General features: G+C 41.6%; 1 protein-coding gene across 1 annotated transcript in view; it reads left to right on the plus strand.

Moving 5' to 3' along the window:
* LOC311144815 (transmembrane protein 132D-like) overlaps positions 1–12,067 on the plus strand; it is a 72,253-nt gene that overhangs the window by 41,269 nt on the left and 18,917 nt on the right. The window contains exon 4 of the mRNA XM_084180957.1: positions 8,468–8,657. Within this exon, the coding sequence (XP_084037083.1) occupies positions 8,468–8,657 (190 nt within the window). The remainder of the gene's footprint in view (positions 1–8,467; positions 8,658–12,067) is intronic.

The raw sequence follows: 12,067 nt of genomic DNA on the forward strand, positions 1-12,067 counted from the left end.
ACTGTTAAGAACGCAATGTTATGTTTGCACTTTCAATTGTTATGACTTGACTGTTAAGAACGCAATGTTATGTTTGCACTTTCTATTGAAAAGGATGATGTTACGGAGTCTAGTTGATAGGTAATCGACTAGTTGGACTGTTCCCCAGACTCCACGCGTAGGGATTTGTACAAGGCTGAACAAGGCTATTGAACTGAACATTGGTGTCTGTCTTTATTCCTTAATCCAACATATCATACAGAAACAGTGTGTTCGTAATCAGATGCGATCAGAGGTAAGTTACACTTTAATTGCTGTCTGCCTTTGTAATAGTATATATTTCTGGAGTATGATAAGTATTTCTTTGATATAATTCTGCTGTTGAAATTGTGTTTTGAGGGCGAGCGCAAATCAAACGCCTAGGTAGCTAACTAGCAAAGTTTAATCTCCTGTTTTTAGCTCCCCATGTGATCTCTGCCTGTTGGATAGCTAGCCACCTTGTCATTGGCATAAATAGTGAACAGATTAATCAGATGTGTGTGGCAATAGCTAACTAGCTAGCTATCACATTAGGTTGCCACTAGATAAGATGGCTAAGCTAGCTAGCTAGCTAACTAGCTGCAGTATCAACCATGTAGCTAGCTAACGTTAGCCAGATCATCCGGTCAGTTCAGCGCATCATCCTCCTGCTCCATTGCTCTCTCTCACTCTGTGTGTGTCTAAATGTCATTCTGTTTTTATGACAAGGCCTATAAACACGTGTCATACAGTCAGTGTATCATCTCAGTAAGCTTTTTGTGTCATACAGTATACTTGAAATAAATGTTTATTGTGTGTCTTTTTATTTACAGCTTGTAGCAGCACAACCGAGGGGGAGGAGAATGGGCCAGTCAAGCAAAGAAAATACCCTTCAAAGAGGAAAGGAGAGGTTCAGAAGCGAAGGCGGGTGGAGGTAGAGGTCTTTACGGGTCCAAAAAGTTGGACCCATTCCGAAATCTGGGGCTTTCCCACCCGGACCCGATATGCATAAATAAATAAAAAATATATAGAGACCTGTTCCTAACGGACCCGAGGACAACTAGACCCATTCCGTATAGGCCTGGTCGGATCCAGACCCGATCCGAGTGAGGGAAGCAGCAGAAAATAATTTTTTTAAGCTACTTTATTAACCGGAGCTGATAAAGCGCGAGAGGGAGGGGAGAGAGAGGTCCCGCTCTAGCAGGTGGGGAAGGGGCAATACTGTGCGCGAGTGACACAGGGAGCAGGGAGGGAGAGATGAGAGACAGCAACAAACCAAGCCAACAAGCGCTATAGTAGGCTAAAAGCTGCCATAGCTAGGTTATATATCATCAACAATTATTACGTAGTACCTGTCTTGACTGCATCAAACCGGGAGAAGCTAGTTAAACTAGCTAACATTAACTAGCTAGGCTAATTGAGGATGCAGTGCATGCACTTCCTCATTCTACAGTTACAATTCACAACTCCATTCAGAATATTAAGTAGCAGCCTACCTGTTGGCGCTTGGTCGTTGTAGCCTATCCTTCTCCTTTAACCTTTAATTCCGTCATTTTAATTCCATCCGCCATTGATGAGATATCTCCTAACTTTTGCCACACACGGAGGCTCTATGATTGTAGCCTATTGCCGCTTTGACTTATGATTGGCCAACAACAACAAGCTTCACGCGCCACGCTCTACTCTCTTGAAAAGCAAGAGCAGCAGCATAAAGTATAACATTTCTCTCTCTCTACTGAAGCAGTCGCATTCGGATCTGTATGGGCCCTTCAGGACAAGTCAGTTTAATGTACACATACCCGAGCCCCATGACAATCATATCAGATCCGACCCAGACCCGTGACATTATTTAGAATTCTGGATCGGTCCCGGATTGGGTCTCTGGTATTTCGGGTAAATTGGTATCTGCACTGTATGATTATTTATTACTTACATGATTCTTACCTGCATACCTACCTTTATGTTTAATTCCATGCAAAAATGTGTCTGATTTGCATACTAGTAACATGACCGATAGTGAAATTTCAATATTGATTGTTGTTTGACTGTTGTAACACTTACCTGATACTCCTTGATATTTCATTCTGAGTAAAAAATGAAAAATCATTTTTGGTATGCATTCACCATCACATGTATTGAAATTATATTGTGAAAATAACTTTCATTAATGCTATTGAAATTGTAAAATTCCAATGCCTCAAGTACCATTGACCTTTTTATGAAATTGAGCACATTGATAGATATTAAGTTTGTTTGATGTCAGTCTTCATTGGAGAATACCTTTGCTGGAAGACATCTGCAAGATGGTGCTGGCACGCTTAAATCATTTGCACTAAGTTGTTGTCCTTTTTGTTTGCTGTCACAGTTTACCATAAGGTAGAAAGAATTACTGAACTAAATTTGTAACTAGTACTTTTACTCAAATAAATTACAATCAACGTAACAGTACTTTTACTTAAGTACAGACTTTCAGTACTCTACACACCTCTGAAAATCATACATAGCCTATAAAACGTGGGCGAGCATCCACACTGGAGGAAAGTTTATCGTTCTACAGTAGGCCTACATCTGTCAATCAACTGATGGCCCAAATCAGCTCATCAACTCAGCCAGGGAAACACAAACAGTAGACTATTATCGGTTTTCACACCTTTCATTATGTGACAATGGATAGGCTAATGGGAAGTCTACAAAATATAGCCTATTGGAATGTAATCAAATAACAAGGGGCCTATTGCAACCATCGATGGCATTAGATTATCACCAGCTGATGTCTCGTTAAACCATCAATATGCGTTAAATTTACCTGCACAGCTGATTTCAATTGCAACCATTATTGGTCACCTCATTACCGCTCCCAAAAAGATGACGTCGGTGTTACCTTAGTCAGAGATCTGTATATAATGACGAGATGCTCATGTCTCCGCCCTAACAATGGGAGTTGTTGTCTTAAAGGTAGGAAGGCAGGCGACAATCTTAGGTCTGCATATTAACCCCATAGAAATGCATTGGGCTTATTCTGGACAGATTTTGTCGAGAGTGAGCCCTCTCGCTTCGCCTCTTTCTCTCTGTCTTAGTTCTGCTTGCAACCAACGTTTTTCAAGATGTATGTTCGCCCTCTGGTTGGTATTGTCATTGGAATAACTAGTCCTTTTTAACAGAGAAGCATTCTGTACAATAGAAATAATGTATTATCTCATTTTTTATGGCAAATCTACTGTGGCAATTTACCCGACACTGTATGAATGGAAACTAATGTTGGTGTAGCCTACTGTTATTCTTTAATTTTCTATTTTCTATTCAATTTGATGTTATCCAAAAGTGACTGGTATGGTCTTTTCTTATCAAGATCGGGGGTAAATTATCCCTGGACTGTCCATATTTGAAATGTGTAATTAAATCAAGTCAATCAGGGGGATGATTGAGTTTTTGGTATGGGCCAGAATCGAACCCACGCTGACACAGTAGGCCTATATGTGCACACTGAAGGCAGCGGCCCTAACCGCTAGACCACCCCAGGCCATGATTGGACAAAATGTAGTATACACTCCATACTTGTATGTTGTAGCCTAGTGGAGACCAATATATATCTTGTGTTATTAAGCTATATAAAACGATGGTTGTTGATGTGTATGGCTGCATTTCAGATACATGTTTGTGCATTTGAATGTTGCCGTTATAGGACCTAGGCCTAGCGTTTGAGCGAGTGAGAGAGAATATTATTTTGGTAGCAGGCCTGATCACAATGACTCGACTGCCCCTGCATGGAGAGAAAGAGAACTGCTCATTTTCAAGGAATCATGAGGCTCATTTCAATTTCCTGATGCAACAGGAAAATTCTCTGTGACAAAAGAGTGATCAAGTCAAGATCCAACATCTGTACAGGACTGCCTTACCTGAGAGTGAGTGGACATGTTCGTATTCAATAGTGTGTTTCACAGGGAGTTGCAATGACAAATAATAAAATGGAGACTTTCTATTGTTTAAGGTCGAGCTGCACAATATTCCAGCTGGGCAATATAATGAGTTAAGGGAGATCTCATGAGTTCATGACAGCTCGCTTGACCCTGAGTTCAAAGTCCATAGTGAAAAGCTATCTTAACACCATCACTGCACTTACTCATTCTTGTCAATTCTCATGTTTATGATGATGATATAACATACTTTCAGTTAAAACAGGCATAACACTCTCTGTAAAGCTTTAAAGATGTTTCACTTTAGAGACTTTGGACAGATTCATCAGATTAGAGGGGATCCTATCCAAGTCCTATTCAAGGCATTACAGTGTACATTGAGAGGCTATCAGATAAATGTACTGCTATGATCTATCTATCCAATTTAGCCCATGCGTGCATCCTCCCTTAGCCTTGCGCCTCCAGTGGCAGGTGAGTCTGTTTAGAGTTAATAGGTGTCTCTGTTTAGAGTTAATAGGGTTCAGTGGAGGGAGATTGTTCATCTCATTAATCTGTTGTCTCACAATCAAATCCCTGATGCTCATTTGCCATGCTCAGCTCATCATACCTTACATGTGCACAAACAAAGTGATTGCTTTACAGTAACAGGACATTTATGTGTGAAATAACATTAATTGACACACTGTGTGGATAATCTTGTTTCATGCTATCGATGGCTTTGGAAGGATAATACCATCTTTTGTTGCTATTTGGTTGAAGGACAAAAGACCAAGGAAAATAGGGCGGCAGGTAGCTTAGTGGTTAAGAGCATTTAGCCAGTAACTGAAAGGTCGCTGGTTCTAATCCCCGAGCCGACTAGATGAAAAATCTGTCGATGTGCCCTTGAGCAAGGCACTTCACCCTAATTGCTCATGTAAGTCGCTCTGGATAAGAGCGTCGACTAAAATGTAAATGTGTAATGTAAATGAATTAAGTCATTATTATTATTGCATGACGAAAGAGACAACAATTAAATTAGTGTTATGCATATTGCATATTGTTATGGAATAGGTAGTTAAGACAGCACACTACAGCTCACTACCACTTCCACACTCCATTCCCCTAGGCGCAACAGCAACCTTGTCCAGGTACTGAGCCTGGTTGATAAGCATATTAGGTGCTGCCAAATAGGTGATCGTCAGTCAGTGCCCCAGCTTGCAAACCGTGAGGCTGCTAGTTTGTTCGGTGACCATGAGGCCTTTTGTTTGTTTTTTAGTTTGGGCATGCCTTTGATATTTCCATTTTTGTACATACAGTATTTATGTTTTGTCACCATCTGAACAAATAATAATCCGCTTGGACTGGCTGACCAAGAGATCAAGAGAGGCAGGGCTGGCCCTGGACCAATGTAAGGTTGCTGTCTCCCTGGGCACATGTACATTCAACACCTATGCACATACGCTGATTTCTCCCATAGCTGCACATCTTAAATCAGGTTACAGAGCAGTTAACTAGGCCTAAGACCCCTAGACTTAGCGAGTGCAACAATATTAGCAGGCTAGTTATTGGTTTTGTAACAGTGTGAAAATACTTTGATAATGCTGATATTTTTTCTGTAATCGGTATAATTATTGTACTGTGTAATGTGTACAATTCACTGCAATCTGTTTTAATGTATATTTTAGGGCAGGTTTCCCCAACTGGCGGTCCACGCACCGAATTTGGCCCGCAGGTGATTTTATTTGGCCACCCAAGTTATACTTTTCTTGGGGGGGACATAAAGTGCCTTCAGAGAGTATTCATACCTCTTGACTTATTCCACATTTTGTTGTGTTACAGCCCTAATTCAAAATGGATTAAACACAATACCCCATGATGACAAAGTAAAAATATGTTTTTAGAAATTGTAGCAAATGTATTGAAAATGAAATAATGAAATATCTCATTTACATAAGTATTCACACCCCTGAGTCAATACTTTGTGGAATTACCTTTGGCAGTGATTACAGCTGTGAGTCTTTTTGGGTAAGTCTCTAAGAGCTTTCCACACCTGAATTGTGCAACATTTGCCCATTATTATTACCAAAATTCTTCGAGCTCTGTCAACCATTTTCAGGTCTTGCCATAGATTTTCAAGAAGATTTAAGTCAAACCTGTAACTCGGCCACTCAGGAACATTCACTGTTTTCTTGGTAAGCAACTCCAGTGCAGATTTGGCCTTGTGTTTTAGATTATTGTCTTGCTGAAAGGTGAATTCATCGCCCAGTGTCTGGTGGAAAGCAGACTGAACCAGGTATCCTCTAGAATTTTGCCGGTGCTTAGCTCCATTCCGCTATTTTTTTATCCTGAAAAACTCCCCATTCCTTAACAATTAGAAACATACCCACAACTTGATCCAGCCACCACTATGCTTGAAAATATGGAGAGTGGTACTCAGTAATGTGCTTTATTGGATTTGCCCCATAATAGAGAGATACTGCATATGTGATTGCATACAAATGTAAGCAAGATTTAAAATAATTATATTTTAGTCAAATATTATATCTGTTTGGGCTTCTTGCGTTCAATTTACAGTCTACAAATGATATGTAATTATGTTCAGGCCTCATGACCATCCGCTCAAGAAACTGTTGACCCGCGGCTGAATCAAGTTGATGATCCCTTCTTTAGGGGATAGAAACCCCCTTTTAAATCATGCACATCTTGTTTTGATACTTGACTAAAATACTGTTATAGTTTGTTTGTGTCTCTGTTTTTGTGTAATATGCAAAGATTATTCTATTACAGTAAATCTATTTTTTTATGTCTTTACAAATGGTGTGTAGAATTTTAAAAAAGCTCTTAGAGAATAAATGATAGAGAACTCCTTAGAAGGTGCTTTGTGCTTTCATTTCACTTTGAAGGCGACACACAATACATTTGAAAAGATTTGACAGTTGGTTGTGGAAAAATATAAGTGCTTGATGTGGGGAAGGAGAGGGTGTGCCGGATACAGGACTGCCTTACTTGAGAGTGAGTGGAGCAGGTTCTATTCAGTAGTGTGTTTCATAGGGAGTTGCAATGACAAAGGAATAGGAAGGATACTTTGTATTATCGAAGTTCCAGCTGCGCAATATTCCAGCTGTGCAATATTATGAGTCAAGTGAGATCTCATGAGTTCAAGACGCCTCACTTGACTCGCTGTTCAAAGTCCATAGTTAAAAGCTGTCTAAACCCATTCACTGAACTTACCCATTAATGTCACTCCCCATGTTAATGATGATGATCTATCATTCTTTCAGTTAAAACAGGCCTAACACTCTCTGTAATGCTTTACAGATGTTTCACTTGAGAGACTGGACAGATTCATCAGATTAGAGGGGGTCCTATCCAAGTCCTATTCAAGGCATTATAGTGTACATTGCGAGGCTATCAGAAAAATGTACTGCTATGATCTATCTATCCTATTTAGCCCATGCGTGCATCCTCCATCTGCCTGGCGCCTGCAGTGGCACGCGTGTCTTTTTAGATGTAATAGGTTTCAAGGGAGGTGGATTGTTCATCTCATTCATCTGGTGTCTCACACACAATCAAATCCCTGATACTTATTTGCCATGCTCGGCTGGTCATGCCCTACAGGAAATTAATGTGGGAAAGAACATTAAATGACCCCCTTGTGTGTATAATCTTGTTTTATGCTTCTGACGACTTTGGAAGGAAGATACGTTTTTGTTGTTATTTGGATGAAGGACAAAATACCAAGGAATAAATCATTATTATTGCATGATGAAACAGACAGTAATGAAATTAGTATTTCCCTATTTCTCTTGGGTGTAAACAATGCTATCCATACACTAATGATAACAGCCTCCTAGTGTCCCAGGGCATATTTGACTGAGGAACCCAGATCCTCCCACCCTCTTTCAATTCTTTATTGCTTTGCTTGTCTCTGTTTACACTGTGGCTGCTGTGTCAGGATCACTGCTGTGCCATCTTGATTACTTTAGGCTTCGCTGTCCTACCTTGATTGTTTATGGTAGCACCATTCTTCTCCTTTCTTTTAAAAATGTTTACTTCCCATCCCTCAATAATGTTTATCTCCGGGGCCTCCTGAGTGGCACTGCAGTCTAAGGCACTGCATCGCAGTGCTTGAGGCGTCACTACAGATCCGGGTTAGATCCCAGGCTGTCTCGCAGCCGGCCGCGACTGGGAGACCCATGAGGGGGCGCACAATTGGCCCAGCGTAGTCCGGGTTAGGGAAGGGTTTGGCCGGCCGGGATGTTCTTGACCCATCGCGCTCTCGCGACTCCTGTGGTGGCCCTGGCGTATGCACGCTGACATGGTCGCCAGTTGTATGGTGTTTCCTCCGACATATTGATGCGGTTTGCTTCTGGGTTAAGCGAGTGGTGTGTCAAGAAGCTGTGAGGCTTGGCAGGGTCGTGTTTCGGAGGACGCATGGCTCTCAACCTTCGCCTCTCCCGAGTCCGAATGGGAGTTGCAGCGATGGGACAAGACTGTAACTACCAATTGGATATCGCGCTGAATGTGTTCTTCTGGCAGTCCCAGTCTGATCCTGTCTCTTATATCTTCTCTCTCAGGCTGGACAACAGTCTTCTGGAAGTCCTACAGATGGACTTTGAGGTGGAGGAGCAGAGCAGCCAATCAGACAGCCAGGTGATCACATGGCGCCTGGAGTTGCCCGCAGACACCAGGGACGGGGGGAAGGAGGGTTCCATGAGGATCTACACCACCCAGAGAGACTATGTGGGCCTGGCCACGCTCGTCATGGTGAGCACCGATTGACAACTCATCTCTAGCATCTACAGTCAGGCCCAAAATTATTGGCACCATTGATAAAGATGAGCAAAAAAGACTATAAAATAAATAATTCAACTACTGAGGTATACTTTATGCAAAACAAATGAAATTATATTATTTAATACTAATACAATTGCTGAGAGAAAGATATTTTGTTTAACAAGTAACACAAATCAAAAAAAAGATAGGGCTCAGAATTATTGGCACCTCTGTTTCCAATACTCTGCCACCCTCCCTTCAAGGTTTTGAGTCCGGAGACTGATATGGCCATTGCAAAACATTTTGGAACCCCATTGAGTAAGGATGTTAAAGAGTTGAAGGCGAGTCTTGAAATGAGTGACGAAAAAGCTGCAATTATGCAAAGTTCTGTACCCAATCTTCAAGGAAAGTAGATTAAAAGGGAAGCGTGTTGCTCTCGTAGTTGATAAACTGTATATTGACAACCAAATGTTCCGCCACACAAAGACTACTCCATGGCTATTCTGAAAGTTCAAATAGAGGAGTCGAATAATGGAACACCCAATACTAGCCATGGTAGGGATTGTAATAATAAAACACATTTATAGTATTTATAGTATTTTATAAAGGGATAAGATGGTATTACAAGAAAGGATAACAAGCGAAATAATACATCTTCAAATATAGCTAATAAGACCACAAGTACTCAATCAACATAGTGGAGATAAAAACATAGCAAACAGAAGACATAGAAGGCACAGTATGTGGGTATGTGTGGATGTATTGTGATGGAAGGTGTGGTGTGCGTTTTTGTGTTTGGAAAAGTGTGGCGTTAAGTGAGTGAGAAAGGAAATGGTTGCATATCCCAGAACCAACGTGTGTCTGTGAAAAGGGGTTGTGAGAGAGAGCTTTCAATTTTGTGCAGATAAGGGATATACATTTTAATAAAATAATATATTATTTTATTGTCCTATCATGATGGAACGGTCCCCAACCCTATATCCTAGACACCCACCTGAGCAACCCATACACCAAAGAGAAGTCCCCATCTGTTTTATGGCCCTGCTGTAAGTTACCTATATGCAGCCAAAACAGAAAGATAAATGCGGTCAGAGACCTACTAGAGCAACACCGCCCCCTGAAGATTCTGAGCCTGCCTGGCAGGGTTGGTCCAAAAAAGCCAGAGCCCCCTGATGGGAGAGCATAATATACAAGGAAATCCTCAAAGCTGCTAATGAGAACCTTGACGACCTTGTACCTAGCCGGTGCCCCCACCCAGGTAGTGGCAGTGCTGGCAACACTGGCTGCAGTAACCCATGGCCATGGGGAGGGGGTCACACTCGGACAATCAGAGAGGGGGCATATTATTGTGGCCCTGGTGGCACAAAATAATCAAAGGTCTGACTGCTCTGAGATGCTTGGGGAAAATGGTTACAACGGGGACCAGATTGTTTGTGTCTCAGGGGAAGAGGGTGGATCTGATCTCCATCACCTAGGACTTGACATAGGTTAATCAAATCTCAAAATGTTGTCAATTTTTGCTCAATCTTGCATGATTTCTCAAACAGCTGTAACTGTATATGCATTCGTAAATCAGGTCCTTTCTTAAGTTGGGCTCTGGGATGTAACAACCGTTGAGCATCTGAGCTTATGGTTGATTGTGGAGGAAAGGTGTTGAGTGTGTTAGAGTATGTGCGTGTGTGTGGTTGTGTGTATCCCACATCTGTTGCAAGGGGGTAAGGATGTTAGGGAGAATATAGGATGAACCAGAATAATTGTTTGCTAAAATAAAAATTAATTAAGATATGCAAGATATTTGAATAATATGCATTTTTAATAGCTATATATATATTGAGGTGAGAGCATTGGAAATGCTTTTGGCGGTTGACCTGCGTCTGTTTTGTGAGTGGCACTGTGTGCCATTTTCAAAGGATGGGTCCTGGCCTCTTGGGGGGCCTAGGGATCCGGGGGGACGGGGGTGGTATGCCGATCACTGGGATGACAACCCAACTTGTGATGGGGAGGGGCTTTAGCAGGGGGAATAGTGGAGAACAACTGGAGGGTTACTTAGTAGCAATGCAAATATCATGGTACAGCTATATGGACACTCAATCACTATGGTGTTTTTTATTGGTAAATTTACAAACATATATTATGATAAATAGATTTGAAACCTGTATCTCATTATGGTCAGTGGTGAAATAAGTATAGCCAGTTATAATTGTAATGGCTTAGCAGATAATAACAAAAGAAGAACAATATTTACATGGCTCAAAGAGAAGGAATATAATTTATATTGTTTACAGGAAACTCATTCAACAATGGAAGCACCAGTGACTCAGGTTAATAAAAAAGTGGTCAGATGACGCAGATGCTAAGCTACAGGACTGTTTTGCTAGCACAGACTGGAACATGTTCCGGGACTCTTCAGATAGCATTGAGGAGTACACCACATCAGTCACTGGCTTCATCAATAAGTGCATTGATGATGTTATCCCCACAGTGACTGTACATACATACACCAACCAGAAGCCATGGATTACAGGAAACATCCGCACTGAGCTAAAGGGTAGAGCTGCCGCTTTCAAGGAGCGGGACTCTAACCCGGACGCTTATAAGAAATCCCGCTATGCCCTCCGACGAACCATCAAACAGGCAAAGAGTCAATACAGGACTAAGATTGAATTGTACTACACCGGCTCTGACGCTCGTCGGATATGGCAGGGCTTGAAAACTATTGCAGACTACAAAGGGAAGCACAGCCACGAGCTGCCCAGTGACACAAGACTTCCAGACGAGCTAAACCACTTCTATGCTCGCTTCGAGGCAAGCAACACTGAAGCATGCATGAGAGCACCAGCTGTTCCGGATGACTATGTGATCACGCTCTCCGTAGCCGATGTGAGTAAGACTTTTAAGCAGGTCAACATTGACAAGGCCGCAGGGCCAGACAGATTACCAGGACGTGTACACCGAGCATGTGCTGACCAACTGGCAAGTGTCTTCACTGACATTTTCTACATGTCCCTGACTGAGTCTGTAATACCAACATGTTTCAAGCAGACCACCATAGTCCCCGTGCCCAAGGACACTAAGATAACCTGCCTAAATGCAAATAATGATGATCCACACTTCTTTGAGAATATATATATATAAAATTATCAACCCTGCAAGCAATGCAAGACTCTATTATGGGGGGAGATTATAATACTGTTTTAAATAGCTCAATGGACCATAAAGGAATTCACACTACAAACTATCACCCTCATGCTCTTAAGGAAATCATGAATGTCATGGATACATTAGAATTAGTAGATATATGGAGGCTTAAATATCCTGACCTAGTGAGATATACAGTGGGGAGAACAAGTATTTGATACACTGCCGATTTTGCAGGTTTTCCTACTTACAAAGCATGTAGA

This window comes from Coregonus lavaretus (assembly GCF_964263955.1).
Source record: "Coregonus lavaretus genome assembly, chromosome: 17".
Lineage (NCBI taxonomy): Eukaryota > Metazoa > Chordata > Actinopteri > Salmoniformes > Salmonidae > Coregonus > Coregonus lavaretus.